Source organism: Rhinolophus sinicus, linkage group LG16 (genome assembly GCF_036562045.2).
Source record: "Rhinolophus sinicus isolate RSC01 linkage group LG16, ASM3656204v1, whole genome shotgun sequence".
NCBI lineage: Eukaryota > Metazoa > Chordata > Mammalia > Chiroptera > Rhinolophidae > Rhinolophus > Rhinolophus sinicus.
Window position 1 is genome coordinate 28,092,613 of NC_133765.1, and position 21,483 is coordinate 28,114,095.

At 41.3% G+C, this 21,483-nt stretch overlaps 1 protein-coding gene across 3 annotated transcripts in view; it reads left to right on the top strand.

The window, feature by feature from the left end:
* The window catches only part of TAOK3 (TAO kinase 3), a 157,213-nt gene that overhangs the window by 132,878 nt on the left and 2,852 nt on the right, over nucleotides 1-21,483 (top strand). For all 3 annotated transcript variants that reach the window (XM_019753979.2, XM_074320999.1, XM_074320998.1), the window contains 5 exons: nucleotides 2,030-2,266; nucleotides 3,987-4,115; nucleotides 7,840-8,043; nucleotides 14,719-14,958; nucleotides 16,387-16,599. In XM_019753979.2, the coding sequence (XP_019609538.1) occupies nucleotides 2,030-2,266; nucleotides 3,987-4,115; nucleotides 7,840-8,043; nucleotides 14,719-14,958; nucleotides 16,387-16,599 (1,023 nt within the window). The remainder of the gene's footprint in view (nucleotides 1-2,029; nucleotides 2,267-3,986; nucleotides 4,116-7,839; nucleotides 8,044-14,718; nucleotides 14,959-16,386; nucleotides 16,600-21,483) is intronic.

A 21,483-nucleotide genomic window follows, 5' to 3' on the forward strand; every position in this document is an offset into this window, starting at 1 on the left:
ACTTTAAGGAGGATTGTCCTTTAGAAAAGAGAAATGAATATGAAACCCAGCGTTAGTTTCAGCTGGAAAGGTTTCAAAGTTCGGCTAATGTTTAATGGTGTACTTTGATAATACTATCCAGTTACAGAACAGCACTCTCTTGATAGTAAGGACTCAATCTAATATTCAGGGACACCTTCTAAAAAGAGTAGAGAAACAAACAGTTCTTTGTACAAAATGCACTTTGACCCATGAACTGAAAATAGTAGAGAGAATGAATAGCAGCATGAAGATTTCGAGTAAAACTTGTTTGAGGTTTAGATTGAGGAGAAGTGGCTTATAGGAGTGACTAAATTATTTAAAACAAAACCAAAGTTATAATTTTGTAGTTAAATTTTTTTTTTCCTAAGATAGGAAGGATGAAAAGGAAGTGACCAGAGAACCTGACAGGAAAATAAAGAGGGGTGATAAATTGAAGGAAGCACTGAAAAATCAGAAAAGGTAGAAACGAGATAGCATAATTTACATTTGCTGTCTTCAGGTTGTTGGTTACTCACTTGAGAATGGGTTAAAGAAAAATGACTAAGAAAAGTGGCTGTCCAAAAATCATAGAAATGCTTTCTCCTCTTTAGGAGAGGAAATAAATGTATTATAATTTGTTAACATCTCTTTGGCAGAGGAGGGGAGGAAGAGACAGATGATTTAAAAGGAGAAATTTCTTTCTCTCGATTCATATTAAGAATAGGAAATAAATCTTGTTCAAACTATTTTGAAAGGATACTCAAAATTCCTGTGACAGAAAATGATCCTTAACACACAAACAAGCAATATGATATAGCACAGTGGTTCTCAGAGGGATTGTGCCCCCCAGGGGACATTTGGCAATGTCTGGAGACATTTTTTATTGTTTTGACTTGGGAGGTGCTACTGGCATCTAGTGGGTAGGTCAGGGATGGTGCCAAATATCCTACAATGCACAGCACAGCCCTTCAAAACAGAGAATGATCCGGTTCATTGTCATAGAGCCAAGGTTGAGAAACCCTGGTATAGTGGGAATAGCATGGCTCTGGAATCAGATAGAAATGGGTTTGAATCCTTTCTCCACCCCTTGTTGGCTACGTGACCTTGAGCATATATATATAATGATATATCAAAAATATGTAAATACATTTTGGCTGAATTAATAAGTTAATTTCCTCGAGTCTCAATTTCTACATCTATAAAATAGGAATGGTAACGCCTGCTTCATGAATGAATAAATGAATGACTGAATGAGATAGGATTTTTTAGGGTTAGAGATAAAGTATATAAAGAGCACCCAGCACAGTGCCTGGTACAGGTGAGTGTTCAGGAAATACGAGATCAGACAGTTAAGTTCGCAAACTCATCCTAGAAAAAGTGCTACACATCTCATGGCTGAATGTCACTATGGTCACCTTCGAAGTACTCCCCTTGGGAAGCTATGCACCGACACCAGCACCTAGTCCACCCTTCAAAGCAATTTTGGAACTCTTTTTCTGGAATGGCCGTCAGAGCTGTAGTCATATTACCCTCAATGTCCTGAATGTCATCAAAATGTCTTCCTTTCAATATTTCCTTTACCTTCGGGTCAAGAAAGAAGTCACTGGGGGCCAGATCAGGTGAGTAGGGAGGGTGTTCCAATACAGTTATTTGTTTACTGGCTGCAAACTCTCTCACAGACAGTGCCGTGTGAGCTGGTGCATTGTCGTGATGCAAGAGCCGTGAATTGTTGGTGAAAAGTTCAGGTCATCTAACTTTTTCATGCAGCCTTTCCAGCACTGCCGAATAGTAACCTTGGTTAACTGTTTGTCCAGTTGGTACAAATTTATAATGAATCATCCCTCTGATATAAAAAAAAGTTAGCAAGATCGTTGCAACAAGTTTGCGAACTTAATTGTCAGATCTCATAGTAGGTGAAGTGATGGTGACAATGACAAATAAAATGGTGCCAGAGGGTTCTCCCACTTTACCAGAAAGTTTGTCTTCCGTGAACCTGGTTACCTGAGTTCTGTTCCCCAATCCCAATCAGGTTACACGGCAGATCCATGAGCATGAGCAGGAGAACGAGTTGCGGGAACAGATGTCAGGTTATAAGCGGATGCGGCGCCAGCACCAGAAGCAGCTGATCGCCCTGGAGAACAAGCTGAAGGCTGAGATGGACGAGCACCGCCTCAAGCTCCAGAAGGAGGTGGAGACACATGCCAACAACTCGTCCATCGAGCTGGAGAAGCTGGCCAAGAAGCAAGTGGCTATCATAGAAAAGGAGGTCAGTACGTGCACACCTGCCTTCGTGCCACAGCCACGCCAGGCCGGGCCCATCAGTGGTCTCCTGTTAGCAGGGCGCAGGAGGGCTGTGATTGGGGGCGATAAAGGAATAGTGTTGCTTTGATGGGGGTGGGGGCTATGGGGCTACTTAAAATTGTCGTTAAAAGTTAAAATAGTAACTAAAGGTATATATCACATTCTTGTCCATTCAGATGTAGTCTGAGCATCGGTCCCTTGGTGGGGGTCTGGGTAAAATAAAAAGAAACAAGATGCCTCTGTCCTGTGGAAACGTGCACAGTTCAGGTCTGTTCCTGTACCTGCCACACCCACAGTCCTCCTCAAAGGAAAACTGCTCCACACACAGTCCCTGTTAGTGGTGATAATCCCTGCCTACAGCTCATTGACCTAGGGATGGCCTCCTGACCCATGGCTGCAAGGAATTCATCTGGCTATTCCTTGAGTCTTCCAGGGAACATCTCTCTTCCCCACCCAGGTTCTAAACTAATTTAAAAACAGATAAGAGGGTAAGATACAGAGTCAAAATATCACCTTTATTACTGATAAATGTTAGATGGGAGAAGTGATTTATGTCTGAAGGAAAATGGGCCTAATAATATTGAACAAAATTAAACAGACCCGCCTACCCAGGCACTAGTAGTGCTAAACCAGTCGCCTTTCCTGCCACCCCCTCGCCCGATAAGACTTTCATAGCATGAAAAAGCCAGGGTGAACATGTGCACCCTGGGGATGGAGTGACTAGTGCCAGGGTGCCAGGGGTGTTTCAGTAATTAAGCTCTCTCTCCACATGGAAAAAAACCTCAGTTGTAGAAGAAGCATTCCCCCAACAGCCATCAATCTATGAGGCAGTGTGGCATGAAAACCTCTGCCCAAACAGGGATGACGTTGATTAAATAAACCAGTCAGATTCTTTCTTGGGGATTTGACATGGTAAATATGTGGAGAGAATTGTTCATAATGAGCAGAATTGTTGACAATGGAAGCTAAAGGTGAAAAGATATATAAAAAGACCCATGAAGCGTAATTCCCTCTCTATCCCCTAAGCACCTCATCTTACATATGGACTTCATCTAATGGTTCCCTGAAACTTAGATTGGGTCACTTTCAGGAGCCAATATTTATTAGGTTATCTTTTATTTGGTCTGTGTTCTATCCACTTAGGAGCCCCCAAAATGTCTTGGTGTCTGACTGTTGTGGATTGTAGCAGGTACTAAGAAATCAACCGTCATTAGCTTTGCCTATTATACTAGAGATGACCCCTCTAGGAAATCTGATAGTTGGAATAATTAATGGATTAGAGTTAGATTCTTGGAACAAAACTGACCAATTATGTTTATCCGTTTTTATAATATAATCCTTGGGCTGCTAATAATATGATAAAAAATACTTTATTATAATCCTCAGTTTACCTTTCATCCCATGTATTTGTGTGTGTGTGTGTTCAATAAAACATGTTTATGGTTTATCTTCATATTTTTCCTACAATTGGGAATATGTTTTTCAATAGTAAGTTTGTTAATTTGTTTGTTTAAGATACAGGAAAATCAGAGCAAGCATTTCCTTATTTTGTTTTTAATTAATTACTTGTTCAAAAAATTACATTATTCAGCATGTATGTATTTTTCTAATGCAATGGAGAATATAAATAGCTGAATTCTGTGTGACGCACAATTCATCCAAGATCATATTTGTTATTTTACAAGGCAAAGGTAGCTGCAGCAGATGAGAAGAAGTTTCAACAACAGATCTTGGCCCAGCAGAAGAAAGATTTGACAACTTTCTTAGAAAGTCAGAAGAAGCAGTATAAGATTTGTAAGGAAAAGATAAAAGAGGTAAGAGCACCAATATTTGTAGCCACCAAGTTGCCATTAGAATGGTTGGAACTTGAAACTGATTCATCTTACATAGTAATCTATTCATAGTGTAACCCATTGACTCTCAAACTTTACATTACAATCACCTGAAATGCTTAGTGAAACAGATTGCTAACCCAGCCCTAGCTTTTCTGATTCAATGGGTCTGGGGTGGAGTTTGAAATACGCTTTTCTAACAAGATCCCAGGTGATGCTGATGCTGCTGGTCCAGGTACCACTCAGGAGCCATTTGGTCACATTCTAAACCATTCTAGCCTATTTCTGGTTTATTCCCCACTTCAGCCAGAGCGATCTTTTCAAACTATAAGTCTGATATTATCACCTCATGTTTTTAACATTTATTGACTTCCCGTGGCTTTTAAGATAGATACCACCATATTTCCCCCAAAATAAGACCTAGCCAGACAGTCAACTCTCATGCATCTTTTAGAGCAAAAATTAATATAAGACCGGGTCTTACATAATATAAGACCGGGTCTTATATTAATTTTGCTCCAAAAGATGCATGAGAGTTGATTGTCTGGTTAGGTCTTATTTTCGGGGAAACAGAGTAGAAGTCTCTACATGGTCTGCTACCAGCCTCACCTCATACCACTGTTCCGCTCACCTGCTTACCCCCCACCCGTCACCCCCAACTCTTTGCTGCTCCTGCCACAATGGTCACCTTTTGGTTCCTCAAATTTATCAAGCTCTGCCCTTCTCCAGGGTCTTTGCTCATAGGGATTCTTCCTCCAGGACGCTCTCCCCACCCTTCCCCCAACCCCTCCCCTGCCACAATTCTGCTGTTAATTCCTTCTCCTCCTCCTTGTAAGACTTAGGATTGTTTATCAGTACTTTATCTTAAATGTCACTTCCCCAGGGAAGCCTTTCCTGACTGCCTCAACCAAGGCAGGAGCCTCTGGTTTCATAACACTACTTTTCAATTTTACATCCTCTAGGGATTCTTTGAGCTACTTTCCCTACTACCAAGTAAGTGACATAAGTAGAAACCATTATTATTTCTTTTTTTTTTTTTGCCCCTGAGTGTATTCCTTGTATCTGGTACATGCGAATATTTGATAAATGAATGATCGATTTTTGAATGTTTGGTTGAAGACCACTAGTGGCCTTGGAAAGTCCTCCTGCAGAACTGCAATTTGATCTGAAAGCTCAGATTTCTTCAGTTCTCCTTTTACCAGTCCTTCCACGTGAATTGCCTACATTTCCATAGCATTTCCTTCCCATAAGACTACTAGTTTATTAAGGTTTAATAAAATTTAATATGGAGCATTGTTCTAGTATATAAAATCATTCATTTGAGTCCATATTCTAAGTTAATAATATGAGACTTAGCAAGATTCCGCTCCAATTCTTTTTTTCATTAGGAAGTGAAAGCAAGTGGTTTGGGGTGGGCCGTGGGATCTTTTGCCCTGCCCGGAAGAGCCACCGGTCATTGCTGGGCCTAGCAGACATTTGTATTTGATCCACACTGTCTGAAGGGGAAGAATCTCTAACACCATAAGATCTAGAAAACCAGGCTGTATAGAGCAATGGCCCAACCAAGAAGGTTCACATTCTCTCCATTTTCTCTTAGTTATTGCTTGAGCCTAATTGTTATATTGCAATAGAAAGGTGTTGCTAGATCACAGAGATACCTTTCCTCTTACCATAAGAAATTCTGAAATTTTCTCAGCTGCAGATACATTCTTATTTCTCACTCCATGTGCTTACTCATGCTCTGGAGGCCATACTTTATGACTGCAGCCACCATTTTGAGCTAAGGTACTGGAGATTGCACGAACTCCACCTTTAGAAAATTCTACCGCAGAACAGCATCCAAGAGTCCCCACTCAGCCTTCAGGCGTAAGGCCATTTTGGGTTCACCATACTCAGATTTATGAGTCCAAGAGACCACAGGCCTAACCTTTCAATATGCTCATGAGGAAAACAAGCCTAAACCCAATTTGAGATAGCCTCAGTAAGTCTTTCCTTGCAGAGCTAATATTACTCTTTATTACTGAAGTAAAGCTTAGTTCAGACGGTTTCAAGTGGCCTGTATATTTAGATACTGGTATCCCTGAAGGTGTTGTCCTTGGGATGACAGAACAGTCTCCATCATCCCCACTGTTGATAAACAACAGGGGTGTGGGTAATACTGAATGCTGGATGGCCCAGAAATGATTTAGTCTTCATTTTGGAGTGAATTTGTGTGATCCTATTTGAACGTGGGTGTGCAATGTAGTGGTTAATGTCAAACCTAGTAGTGAAGTCATAGCATCAAGAAATGAGTCACCCAGCCTTCCTGGTGCGATCCCAGCTTACACCAGGCTGGAAGCAGCTCTTGCTCTTGTAGATTCCAATATTTCACTTAAGGCTTCACTGGAACAAGAAAGTTGAAATTTGATTTACAAGGACTTCTTAACTAAGTGCAAAAATAATCTAAATGGTGTGTGATGGCTGCATCACAAAACATTAAATAAAGTAGGCGTTAGCGATTAACGGAGATTTCAACCGCATGATTAGTTAACCAAACATGATAGGTCAAGCTTGTCCGTGGCAACAGTATGAAGAAGAGTATCCTGTCCTTTCTCTAACAGGGGTCACCTTACTTTCCCTGTAGGCTAACATCTTCTTAACTGTTCTGATGCACTGCTGTCTTCCCTTTACCCATATGGGCTAGAATAATTATGAGTTTTGTCCTTTTGAAAATCTAGGTGATTTGTTTATCCTCCAATCCCAATTGAAGAATCTTTTTTCCTGAAATTCAAATGAGTAACATTTGCAGAGTTACTTCCTACCTTTGAAACCTTTTCACCACCTCCTTCGTCTAAGCTACTGCCTTCTCTCACCTGAACCTTTGCACTAGCCTAGTTGTCTCCATGGACAAACTCTTGCCTTCTTCATTCTGTTCTTCCCATGGAAGCCAGAGTCATCTTTTTGAAATGCATCTTGTTTTAACCGCCTCCCCCCCCCATATAAAATCCATTTTGCCTAAAGATCAGTGTCCTGAACTTGGCCTAGAAGGCCACAGAGGGTCCTGTCTGTCTGTCCGGCCTCATCTCATGTGACACTGCACCACACTCTGGTTTTAGCCCCTTGACCATTCCATGTCCTATTTTACCCATCCTAAGGGTTTTGCACAGGCCCTTTCCTCTCCCCAGAGTATTCTTCCCCTCTCCTTTTTGACTGGTTAATGCCTACAATTTTTCAAATTTCAGCTTAGTTGTTACCAAAGTCCAATATTTTCTATTAAACATCCAAGTTCTCACCTTCACAGCAGTTATCACAGTAATTTTCAGTTCAGTTCTGCGATTCTTTGATTAATTCTTTATTCTAGACTGTAAACCCCCATGATGGGAAATATCCTGTTCTTTTGTTCACTGTTGTATCCGTGTCTTGCACAATGCCTGTCACATGATAGGAACTCAGTAAATGTGTATGGGATAAATGAGTGAACGAATCATTTCTGAGAGCGAGAAGCCAGAGAAAGAAGCTACATGGAAACTAATAAGTCTCCCTCTCACTTAATATTCAATTAATCAATTCAAAAAAAAGAAAAGAATTGTTGAGGAGTGTGTGCAACCCCAAACATTTTCATTTGCTTTCCAAATGTTTTAATCTACCGTTGCAATAAACGATTATAGTTCCTTTGGCTGACGAGACCGGCATGGTTGTGTTTTGTTTTTTTCCTTTTTGTGTGAAGGAGATGAATGAGGACCATAGCACACCCAAGAAAGAAAAGCAAGAGCGGATATCCAAGCATAAAGAGAATTTGCAGCACACACAGGCCGAAGAGGAAGCCCACCTTCTCACTCAGCAGAGACTGTACTACGACAAAAACTGTCGCTTCTTCAAGCGGAAAATAATGATCAAGCGGCACGAGGTGGAGCAACAGAACATTCGGGAGGTATGGATTATGTTCCTAACTATTGTCACTAACTTATGAGACATTGAACTTGGTGAGGATCCTGACAGTTCTGTCCATTCCTATATCCTTAGCCTTTATAGTCTTTAGCGCACTGCCTGAGACAAAGTAGGTATACAAAAAGTCAGGGAGTGAATTTACCACAGAGGAGAGAAAGCCCATTTACAGAACAAGAAATCGACTTTTCCCAAATAAATGTAATGGAATTGTATTGAACACCTATGAGAAGCCATATCGTGCAGTGGAGAATCAAAAGAAACAGAATAGAGAATTTTTGCTCTCAGCTGTTGTCATAGACTTGTGTTTCTGAGACTCTACATGAAACACTTAAATAACAGCATGATGCTCTCAAATTAAGTTCATTCAGTCAGTCATCCAGCACTTACCGAGTGCCTCCTTTGTGCCAGGCTCTGGGTTCGCAACGCCAGGACTTCTGAGAAGCTATACTACTTGCCTTCAAGTAGTTCCAACTCTAAGAGGAGAAACAGATGCGTAACAGACTAATTACAATATAACATGTTAGGTACATTAATAGACACATAAATAAGTATCATGGACATATAGTCATGAAAGGACTTGGAGGATGCAGTGATTGATGAGACGTGAGTGCCCGGGGTGTGGAGTGGATGGAGTGTCAGAACAAGAGTAGCTGGAGGCAGAACATGGAAGGCCTTGTTTGTTAAGCCACTGCGGTTCGACTGTAGCCTCAAGCCACATATAATTATGGGCCAGGCTCAGGCTCTTTTTCCGTTATCTCATCTTATTGGAAGAGGGAGAAAATGCTGAACATTTTTGAGCCAGGCAATGAGTGATGTGGCTCGAATTATACTTTGGAGAGATCAGCCCAGTTTGGTGGCAACACGCAGATTGATTAGAGCACGCATTCTCTTTGGGGGTGATGTTGCCCCCAGAGGAGTAGGTTCCTGTGGGGTTGGGGCCTTAGCTATTGCAGTGGCTTGTGGCCCTCTGAAGGGACACTGTACATTAATAGATATACAGTATATCTGTGGTATTAACATTTCAGGAGTGGGGATGGTTGGGGGTGGGGCAGAGTCTAAAAGAGCTCCCCCTGGGGACAATAATGAAAAAAACAAAGGTTGAGAAACAATGGATTAGGTGGAAGAAACTACAAGCAAAGAGATAGGTGGTGGGAAATGGGGTGCAGACAAAGATGGTGGCGGTAGCTGTCAAAAGAGAGGTGAGTTTGAAACAGATTGAACTATAAAATAAACAAGACTTGCATACAGTGGGATATGAGAGAAAAGATGAAGGTAGGATCAAAGCTATTTCTAGGGTTTAAGACTTGGGGAAATGCATTTGGACGGAAATAGAAGCTTAGAGGGGGGTGCTAGTAAGAAACTGATTGATTCATTCTAGACATGTTGCATTTATTAGAAGTCAAAAAAGTCCAATAGTCAATTGCAAATAACATATTTAGGACTGTTTTCATCTGGCAATTATTATTATTATTCTAATCGCACATATTTCAAAGAAGTCTGAGATTAAGGGGACAATTAGAAGTCTGAGATATAGAAGACAATAACCCCCCAAAATGATAGAAACTGTATTTGTGACTTCGTTAGTATCAGGTTCTAACCAACTGAGTAAAGAATAGCCCCATGAGGGTATTTTTTTTATGAGTCTAGATTTTCTTTTGTTTAGTCTTATTCCAGAACCTTCTTCATGAAAATGTTCAAAGTTTTTCTTTCTGTTTACAAAAGTAATCAAAGAACATTGAAAGGAGACAAATATAGAAAAATACAACGCTGAATAGGGAAAGTTCTTGATATTCCCATTCCACCCAATCTCTACCCTGAGACAGTCATCATTAATTTGGCACATAATTTCCAGATATTTTTTTCTGTACATTTGTATACCTACATACAGTTTATATATTGTACATAACTTTTACTTTAGAAAAAGATTACATTAGTATCAGTGGGTTTGTTTGATTTGCAAGCAATAGAAACAAACTCTGGCTGACTTAGCATGGAAAGGAATTTATTGGAAGGATACGGAGTAGATGACAGAGCTGAAGAATCATTCTGGAAAAGATGAAGAATCAAGCTGGAAAAGCAACTTCCATGACCTAGACAGCAAGAGCTAATAATGGCTATTCCTCAAGGCACCAGCATTTGAACCTATCTCCTCCAACCACATTTAATTTTTGTTTCCCCGCTGCTTAAGATTCAAATTCCTAGGAGATTCAGCACTTGATTGGGTAATGTGCTTACTCCCTTACTCTCTGATTCCAGATAGGGTGGAGTAGTTTCTTAAGCAAAAAAAAGAGCCTGTTCATAAAAGAAGGGGAAATGGATACTGGACCTACAAAAACCCCCAGATGTCCACTGTACTGTTTTGTAACTCTTTTTCTTTTTCATTTACTATCTAGGACATATAGCTCTGCCTTGTTTTAACCATTAATAATAATGTTGTTATTATTTTTATTTTTTATTTTTCGGTATGGCTATAAGATTACATATTTAACGAGGTACTTCTTAGTGGAGATTTTGTTGAAGTTTTACAATATCACTAACAATACTACAGAGGACATCTTTGTACGTAGATCTCTTTACACATATACAAGTATTTCGTAGGATATATTCTCACAAATGAAATTTCTGGGTCAGAGTGTATACATCTAAATTTTTAATAGATATTGCCAAATTGCCTTCTAAAAGGGTTTATATACTCACCAACAAAGAGTACCTGTTTTCCTACATTTTTGCCAAAACTGAGTGTTAGCAATCCTTTTAATTAATGAAAACATTTTAAAAGATCACCACAGACTAGGTTGAGCCTCTTCAACAATCATCACTGCACAGATGCTCACTGTTCTCTAAGCAGATTTTTAAAAGTAAGAACTGAAACTACAAAGGCATTAAATGTCTTAGGCTAACAACATCTCTATTGAAAAGTTTGAATTCTAGTTCTTACTCAACCTCAGTGGGCATGAGCACAAAAAATTTTGACTTGAGTGAGATCAGCTGCTTCTAACGAAGTCAACAGCACTTCCTTTGAAACTTAAATAGAATGGTTGGGTCACCGTTGGGATGGGCTTATTAGGGGGACACGCCCTGGATCCACATCTTATGCAGGAGGTAGGTTCACACCAAGTTTGGTGATGAGCGCGGGGGCCATCATGGTCTATGAACAGTCAGTACCTGTGTTTCTGTACTCAGCTCACACTCAGCGTGGCAAGATGCTCACAGTATGTGATATGAGGGAGGCAGAGGGAGCTGCATACGTCGGATCTCACATGCCTTCGGGGCACATGTACGCTGAGTGCACTGGCAGGCAGAACCACCTATACCATTGCATTCGTTTTGTACTTTTGCTCAACTCGTTTTGTTGAATTTGTATAAGCTACAGGTGTACATGATGAGGCTCTACTGTACATTGTATCATTTGTACAGATGACGCGACCATCGCATTGTCCAGATAGAGCAGAGGAATTCTTCAGAGTATTGTATCACAGACTGAAAAGGCATAAAACAGGGAAATATAAGCCTTCATTGGGAAATCTTTTAATGGAAAAGGTCGAAAATCAAAAGACCCAAGTTTTAGTCTCAGTTCTGCTTTATAGCAGCAGTATGATCTTACATTAGTCTCTCAATCCCCAAATTTCTTACTGTCATATATAAAAGGGATAAATCCTTACAATCTTACCACCTCAGAGGGTTGCAATTAGGGTTAAAATATATGAAATCATTTTTAAAACTTGAAAGCACATTATACATTATTATGTAGGCACAACAGTGGGCTCATAATAAGCTGAATAATGTCCCCCCCCCCATGGTTTAAAATATTATGGGCAGTTTACTAATTTACATCCAAGCAATTCAGATATATGAATTTAAGGGAAAGGGAACAACTTGCAATTGTAATAGAAAAGCCATTTCAGTATCATGTTTCTCTCACCTTTCTAATAGTTTATAAAAACTAGTTTTAAGATACTCATTTCTGAATACAGAAAAATAACAATGATGTGTTTATCTATTCTGAAGTGTTTTCTTCCGGTCTTTCATCTTCACAAGAATGATAGTTCATGGTGGAAAAGTTATCCTCACTTTACACCTGTGGAAACTAAAACAGAGGAAGAGACATGCCCAAAGCCATACATAATGAGTCAGTGGAATTGCTGAAACTGACGCACACCCTGAATACTTTTCCATTGATTCTCAAACTTAAGTATATATCAGAATTAGCTGGGTGGTTTGTTCTGAAGACCGATGGCTTGTAACCCAGGTAATTCCAGTGCAGGTATTCTGTGGACAACATCCTGAAGCATTCCATTAAACATAAAATGAAGCATTTGATTTCTTCTGAAAGTGTTGTTTTGCTTGCTTTGTGTCCTCTTTTTTTCCCCAAGTTTCAGGGCTCTGGGCAGCTCAGACTCAGTTTGGACTTCTCCGATTGGTAAAATGTGGAAATGCCCAATATTGGGAATCCTGGTACTCAAAGGTTTAAAATGATTTAGTGACCTAGGAACAGGATATTTACCCACTGCAAGGTCTTTCCTTGGCTTTCTCTTGGTCACTGGACTAGAACAGCTTTAGTCTCTAGAAAGGGCTCACTGTCCGCTAGTGCCACCTAGGGGCGAGTTAAGTCATTTTTAAAAGAAGACATTTGATGGCCCAGGTAAAGAAGAAAAATAAAACAAGGAAAAGAAAAATGCAAGAGGAGATGGGGGGAGATGCCCTGGGATAGTATCTTTTATTCCTTAAAGCAAATGTAAGTTGCACGCCTGATACTTCCCCACTAGAAAATAAACTCCATAAGGAGGTTGTACTTGTTCACTGCTGTCCCTACTGGCTCCCAACAGTGCCTGGGACAGAGTGAGTGCTCAATAAATACTCGTTGAATAAATGAATGAATGATTAGCGACTTTGCTCCAGTAATAGATGCTGTGCTGTATAAAGGACTTGTCTTCCAATAGACAGAAGTCCCAGGTTTGCAGGATATTGTCATCCACACCAAAATATAAATGTTATTGATCATTCTATGAAAACAAAATTTTCTTCTATGGTGGATGCCATTAGAGAAGAGGCACCCTGTTGTTCTAATTTAAAGTCCAGCTCCAAAGCTTTCCCCTTTCTTTGGCCTTTTAAACTAGTCGTCACCCTTTTCAGAAATCTTAAAGCATTAAATCTTTACTTCTTTTATAATACTAATCACTTCCAACCTTGCTCTCTCTCTTTTTAAAATTTATACATAAAAAACATGGGCCAGTTGAGCTGCGTCCTTCACAACTAGACTGAGAACAATGGCTTGACTTGGAGTTGGGGGGGGCGGGGGCGGGGAAGGGAATAAAAAACTCATTTCCCTGTATTAATTAAGCTTCTTTCTTTGCATGTTGTTGAAATTTATTTGATGTAGCTTAAGCCCAAAGCAGCAAAGTTACTACATAAATATAGGAGTGTTTCATAAAACCCAATAGCAATAATACAGCTGGACCCACAGGACAGCTTAGAAGCAGTCAGGAGCTTGGGCATATATTCCCTAGCCTTCTTTCTTCTCTCTTTTTCATTCTTCTCGCTCTGGAGCCCAGCTTTCTCTAATCCTCAGCACTCATAGCAGCAGGTGGCTACCACATATGTAGTTTTAAATGCCCCTCAATTCTAGCCACACGTAAAGATTAACTGTCTCTGAACTCCAAATCCAGTTTTCCCAGAGGAAAAACAGATTGATTCAGTCAGCTGGACGCTGAGCTTACACTTCAGTGCATATCTATTACAGCTTCCTATTAGAGTGTCAGCACGTTGAGGACACAGAATCGCAGCCTAGTAAACATTTTTATGTACCAAGAGCACAAGGTGTAAATCTGTGACATAGTGCCATTCCAGAAATATTCTTGAACTGGTGAATGAAAAAATTTCACTCAACTTCTCCCTCCCCACTGTTTCTCTAGTTTCCTTTCTTGCCCCCTTCAACAAAAAAGAAAGACATGAGTAGAACTGGAAAGAACAAAATGATTAGAACTAGAAATGATCAAACAGACTATAATGGAAAAGATGAAAGGGGAGAGATTTCTGCTTTTCCCCAGCATGCATGAGATTTAAAAAAAAATAGGTAATTGGCATACTTCTGATATATGCAAAAAAAGGGTACTTTCCCATAAGAACATTGTAGACATTATCAGTTTAATTCAGTGATTGTCTGCATATTAGAATCACTTGCAGAACTCTTAAAAATTTTGATGTCATAACCCCACCCCAAACAATTATCAGAATTTCAGGTTGTGGGATTAAGGCTTCTTATGTTTTAAAAGCTTCCTCCCATGATTTTAATGAGCAGCCACGGTTGAGAACCACTGGTTTAGCTGAAGAAACATTTATTTAGACCTGTGCATAAACATTACCTAATTAAGGGTTTCAGCAGGTCTGTGAGGTAAAAAGGGCTCAAACAGAATTAATCCCATTTTACAAATAGTGTAGTTGTGATGGCTGCGAAGTTGCCCAACTTGTAAATGGTGGACCCACATCCAGAACCTAAATCTCCAGGGATTGCTAATCGAATCTCATTAGGTTGTGCCGCCAAACACTAGTGGGTTTAATTAAGAGGCTAGTGCCTTCCTTGCCATCCCTCACTTACTTGCATCCCTTCCAGTTCATCTCCATTCACCTCTCTCCATTTATCTTTTGCTCTTGAATGCAGGAACTAAATAAAAAGAGGACCCAGAAGGAGATGGAGCATGCCATGCTAATCCGGCACGACGAGTCCACCCGAGAGCTAGAGTACAGGCAGCTGCACACGTTACAGAAGCTACGCATGGATCTGATCCGGCTACAGCACCAGACTGAACTGGAAAACCAGCTGGAGTACAATAAGAGGCGGGAAAGGGAACTGCACAGAAAGCATGTCATGGAACTTCGGCAACAGCCAAAAAACTTAAAGGTGAGAGGAAACTGCAGCATTTCCCCGTTTGGGCTCCAGGACAGAGTTGGACTGGATCAGTGGTTCCTACAACCTGGATGATTGTCAGAGTCACCTGGGCAACTTTTCCAAATTACAAATTTCTGGGTCCCGCACCTACTGAATCAGAATCTCCAATGGGAAGCACGAGAATCTGCATATAACAACCCCCTGAAGAGATGCCGCCGGGCACGCCGGTTTGGAAACCATTATGCTGGATGATGTCTCCCTTTTTCTTTGTATCCGTTCTGTAATTTCTCTGACCCCTTCAGGATCTGCCCTTTTAAAAATTGTAACGTATGGACTCGCAGCAGCTCATGATTCTAAAACCAGGAAATGAGAATGTTACCTGGCAGGTACAGGGCAGATAAATCGCATCCCTCATGCCAGTCACATCATTGGTGGGAGCAGTCACTGCCTTCAGTGCTGCAGTGCTGAGAAAGACTCTAAAGCCACATCTGAGCTTTTAGGAGAGAGTAGGATGTATTAGTGATACCTGTCATGGCATGGGACTCAGGAGGGAATCTCCATGTGCCAGGCACTTTTTACTCCTGCACTAGAGATATGGAACTCCTTTGGCCCTCCCTGCCTCAGAGAATTGTAGCTAATTGACACGTTTTATGGGCTAAGCGATTGCCATATGTCAAGGGAGACAGTGTCGGTGTTGATACAGGTATGAGTCCGACCTCGACCCCTCTGGCCATGCTCCTCTCTAGCCAAATCCTCACCTGTCTAAATAGTGGTCCTGTAATCACAGCCCCTCGCGGTGTTTGTGACATGCACACGTGAGGCAAGATAAAGGAATGCCTTTCAGACTTATAGAACACCCACCTTCTCCTTGCCAAAATGCATACTTGCTATTGCTACATGCACGTGTCACCTCTTAATGGGGGAAAATAACTAAAATCACTTTTATTTATGCTGAAATTTAGTGGAATTGTCAAGGAAGCACAGAGCAGTGAGAGCTGGTTTGTACATTGTCATCCCCTTTCTCACTTGGAACTGGAGGGCAGGGCGGGGTGATAAAAAATGGGGATAAACAACTAACAATAGAAGACACTGAAGATTTTGATTAGGAAACAATTACAATAATGAACAAACCTTTAACAAACTAAGCTTCATAGTTTTCCACAATCTGCTTAGAGTTGTGATCCCCTTGTAACAATTCATTTTTTCAATTCACTCACAAATTCAAAATTACTTCTATTTATTTAATATAAAAACCAAAAGTATTGGTAGAGTTGCCTCTTGTCTGTGCCATATGTAGTATTTTCATTATTACTGACTAGTTGTGTGGGTCACTGCAGCAAAAGACAGATGGTCCCAGCACTTGTATTGTATCATTAGAATGGAAGACTTTCTGCATTTACTGATGTGTTTTTATTTTCCTTTTATCACTTTCCCACACAGGCCATGGAAATGCAAATTAAAAAACAGTTTCAGGACACTTGCAAAGTACAGACCAAACAGTATAAAGCACTCAAGAATCACCAGTTGGAAGTTACTCCAAAGAATGAGCACAAAACAATCTTAAAGACACTGAAAGATGAGCAGACGAGAAAACTTGCCATTTTGGCAGAGCAGTATGAACAGAGTATAAATGAAATGATGGCCTCTCAAGCGGTAAGTGGTTAGGTTTGGTGCCACGGCTTCAAGAGCTTTGGGAATCAAGAAAACTCAAGATCCAGCCTTTTGTTCCCAAGATGATTCTTGCACAAATTTAGGATATTGGTGTTTTTCTGCCCAAAGAACTGAGGAAATGAGGAAAGGACGACGCTCAAAGCCAAGCCAATGCGGATACTTGCTGGAGTGTATCTTATAAGTTGGAACTCAAGTCATAACATGCTACATCAGACCTGTGGCACATAGGGACTTTGAGGGCAAGACACAATAGATACCGCATGTAATACCACTTTTATTCATCAGAGATGCTCAACTAATGTCAGGCATAAATAAGACACACAGACACATTCATTCAGTAAACCTTTACCGAGTATCTGTGCCCAGCACTCTGCTGGGCTCAGAGATAGACAGATGAGCTAGAGAGACAGCAGTGGGTCCCTGTTCTCACACATGTCCGTCAAGTAAGGAGGTCAGATAATTAAGCAATAAGAATAAAGCATAATAAATGCTTTGAAGTGGGAGGTATCCGGCTGTGGGAGGATAAGTAGGAACAACTAAGCTGGTCTAGGGAAAGCTTCCCAGCAAAAGCCGAGAAGCTTGAAGGAATTGATGGAAGTAAACAGGTTCTATAGAAAGGGACCTACATAGGCAAAGGTCCAAATGATAGAAAGTGTGCATTTGGGGACTGAAAGAACTTTGGTTCTTGAGCCCAAAGGTCAAGGAGGAGCACTGTGGGAGCCCAGCAGGGAGAGGTCATAAAGGTTTTGGGAAGCCAGGGATGGGCGCTCACCGGGTAATTCAGCGAAGGTTTCAAACGATGAGTCTTAAAGGACAATAGTTCCAAACAAACAGAAGAGGAAAAGTTACTCCTGGCAGAGGATACTGCTTTGCAAAGACTCAAAACCCTGAAAGAGGATGGCACATCTGAGAAACAATGAGTAGATGTAGCAGGAGTGTAAACAGAAGGAAGCCGGCAGATAGTCAGGGGTCAGATCCTCAGAAGCCAGGAGTTTCGACATTATTGTATAAACAATGGAGAGCTGCTGCTGCCTATTTTAAGAAGGAAAGTGACAGCATCAGATTTGAGTTATAGAAAGATGCTGGCAGGAATGTGGCAAATCTAGGTAAAGAGACCTGTTAGGAAGCTATTGTAATAGTCTGAGAAAAAAGGGAATGAGGACCTGAACGAAGAGAGAACATGCTAATGGAATGGCGAAGAGGGAGAAATATTTAGGAGGTAGAATAGATAGAACTTAGTGACCCATGTGAGAGGTAGGCTTGATAAGAGTGGAATGACTCATCATTTTCCCAAGACAGAAAAATAGAAGGAAGGGTGAGTTTGGACGCCTGGAAGATAATTGGCTAAGTTGTGGACGTGTTATTCGAGCCATGTGCGTATCCAAGTACAGAGGTACAGAAATGGAAATCTGTGGTTCAAGAGGGAGTCAAGATTAAAGACAAAATGTTAGGCATCATTGTTATATGGCAACACTTGAAGCTGTTGGGAATACCTGAGATCCTCTAGGGACAGGAGCTAGCATTACAGAGGGAGAGGACAAGGCCAGATTCGTGGACACCAATGTGAGAGGGCTGAGCAGAAGTAGGACCAAAGAATAATCAGCAATACAGGGGAGAGGGGGGACCAGAGAGCACATCTCAGAAGCCAGAACTAACGTTCTAGTGGATGACTTCAAATGTGGCAGAGACCAACTGGACCGAGCAGTAGATTTGCCCCTTGAGTGTCCCAGACAATCAGTGGAGCGGTGGGAATGGAAGGCATGGTAGTGCAGACAAGGTGATCATTAAGTGAGATTGCTTCTTCCAGATCCTCCTCAGTGAAGGAAGAAAGAGAACTATAGCTAGAGACAGGGACAGTTAAAGGAGGACTTCTGTTAATTGGGAAAGCCTTAAACCTGGCCCCGGGCTGAGGATAGGAGCCAGAGTTCGTTCATTTGTTCGTCCACCAAGTACGTATTTATTGAGTGTCTGTACTGTGTCCCAGGCATCCTGGGATCCTGTGGTGCCTACGACAGTCATCAGTCATGTCTGCATGGAACTTACAGAATGGAAGAAACAGACATTGCAAATGTCTACCCAGTGTAATGGCAGAGCAAGTGCGGTGTAAACAGAGTGTAAACCAGGAGGGCCAGGCTGGTCGGGAGGGTCGGGAAAGGCCACTCAGACACCCTGAGTATTGACGCTGAGGTGTGGGGAGTACGTCCTAGGCAAAAGGAACTGCATTTGGAAAGATGGGAAAGACAGTGGAAGTCCATTATGTTTGGAATAGAGAAAACGAGGAGGAGACTGACATGAGAATAAGACTGGAGGGTAAACAGGCTCTAGATCATGCAGAGGCTCGTATACTTTCTTAAGAATTTTGATCTTTATCCTAAAAGCAATGGGAAGCTATTGAAGAGTATTATGAAAGAGGGGACCGACATCAGATTCGCCTTTTTGAGCAATCTGGTGGCATGTGGAGAATCTCCTGAGAGATGGCAAGAACAGATATAAGGAGGTCATTTAGAAAGTTGCTGCTTTTACTTGGCCATGAGGGAGCAGGGGCAGTCGAGATGACGGAAAAGTGACTGAATTGGAGACATAGGCAGGAGGTGGAATCGAAAGCATTTAGTAACAACTTGAATGTGGAGAGTGAGGTGTAAGGAGGACTTCCAGTCTCTAGTTTGAACACAATAACAGGTGATGGAGCCATATCCCTACCTGGTAAGAAAGGAAGTAGCCGATTGAGGAAGTGAGATGGGAAAGATGATTGGTTATACATATGTACTATATAGATATAGATATTAGTTCATATTAGTCATATTCAGCTTGAGGGCCTGGGAAACTTCCAGGTGCAGAGGTCTCCAGTAGACTGGATAAGCTCTCCTGGCCCTCAGAAGAGCAATCTGATGTAGAGGTGTAGATGTGGGGGTGTTATTTGCATAGAGGTGGTCATTAAGGCCTTTGGAAAGCCATTGGAAGAGGGATTAGAGGAAGGAGATTGCCCACCACAAAGCCCTGAGGACAAAGCCCTGAGGAACACCCACGTTTAATGGCCCAGTGAGGTAGAGAGTACCATGTTTCCCTGAAAATAAGACCTAACCGGAAAATATGCCCTAGCATGGTTTTTCAGGATGACGTCCCCTGAACATAAGCCCTAATGCGTTTTTGGAGCTAAAATTAATATAAGACCTGGTCTTATTTTCGGGGAAACACCAAGAGAGTGTGTGATATTTCAGAAAACAGGAGAAAGATTCCAGGAAGGAAGGGGCAATCCATAATCTCCAGTGCTGCTTGGGAGGTCAGGTGAGATGCTGACCCCTTCTGGGCGGCCTCAGTGCCCTCGATGTGAGCCAGTGAGTAGAGGGGTAGGATCACCATGATGCAGGATGGGGTGGAAGTGAGGAGAAGGGGCGGGAGAGTTGATAGGGACATGATGGGTGATAGGATTTCTGTCTCGTTCATCTTTCTATTCTCAGCATCTGCATCCATGACTGGCGTACAGCAAGTGCTCAGTAATGCTTGTAGATGGGAGAGAGCTGGTCAGGAATATAGGCTCATGACTGCCCTCAAATAAAAGAAGTCAAACACCCTTTGCTCTGAGGCAGGGAGGAGATAAAAGTGTGTGTGATAATTTCAGCTGTCCTCAATTGACTGCTCACCATGTGCCTGGCACTGTTCTAAGTATTTCATGTCATTTCATTTCTGTGAAATGAAGTAGTTACTGTTTTAACCCTAATTTACCTGCGAGGAAACTAAGATTTATTGCAGTAAAGCCACTTGCTTTGGGCAGGAGTTGGCAAGCTTTTTCTGTAAAGGGGCAGATAGTAGTACATAGTTCAGGCCATGTGGACCACGGGGTCTCTCACAACTGCTCAGCTCTGCCGTTGGAGTACAAAAGCAGCCATAGGCAATACATAAATGAACGAGCATGTCTGTGCTCCAGTGAAATGTAATTTACAAAAATAGGCAGCAGGCCAGATTTGTGCCAACTCCTGACTTAGGGTGTCACCTGGCTAATTAGTGGTGGAGCTAGGATTCGAACCTGTTTTCAGGGGAGCCTATAAGCCTGTATGCTTGGCCACTCCTGCATTAGGCTGCTTCTGTCACGTCCTCTTCTTCAGTTTCATCCATTTGAGAAAACAGACATGATGTTTACTTTTATAAAAGTTTCTAATGGATTTCATATGTTCAGTTTTGGGATGATGAATACCCAATACTGGAATATCCGCTGATTTCTAACCTGGCACTTTGTTGTAGAGTCAGAGCTGGTACAGAACAACATAGTTACTGACATTAATAATAAAATGCCAGAAATAAGAGGAGATGGGGGTGTTTGAGTGGTCTAAGCTGCCCATAGGTTCAGCCACTCACCCACTTGGCCAGGGCTTACAGCAATTAATGCAGATGCGTAGAAAAGAACAGATTTTCATTCCCTTTCTTGGTAAGAAACCTCCCATATCAAGAGGGAATCGATAACAATCTCATTGGGAGCCAGTAAACACTTTGGTATTTATCTGTTAGGCTGTTCCTGCTGCAGATTGACTGTTGATTGTGTCTACTATTTCTTCTCCCTTCATAACTCATTGAGGGAATGAAAACAGAGACGTCCTCTTTAATGGGTTTCAGTGAAAGCTGGTTAAGATTAATTATTGGAAAATACCTTGGAAATACTATGATTACATTGTTTTGTATTCATTTGATATAGTATATATCTCCAAAAGTACTAAAGAAGACACTATGTAAATAACTTTTAAAACTATTCCAACGACATTTCAAAAAGTCATTTCTCAATCAAGATATTGAGATGTATTGTTAGTTGTCACAAATTGTACAGATAGGCCGAGGATAAATACCTTGACAAAAAGGTCTGTATGGAAACACTCA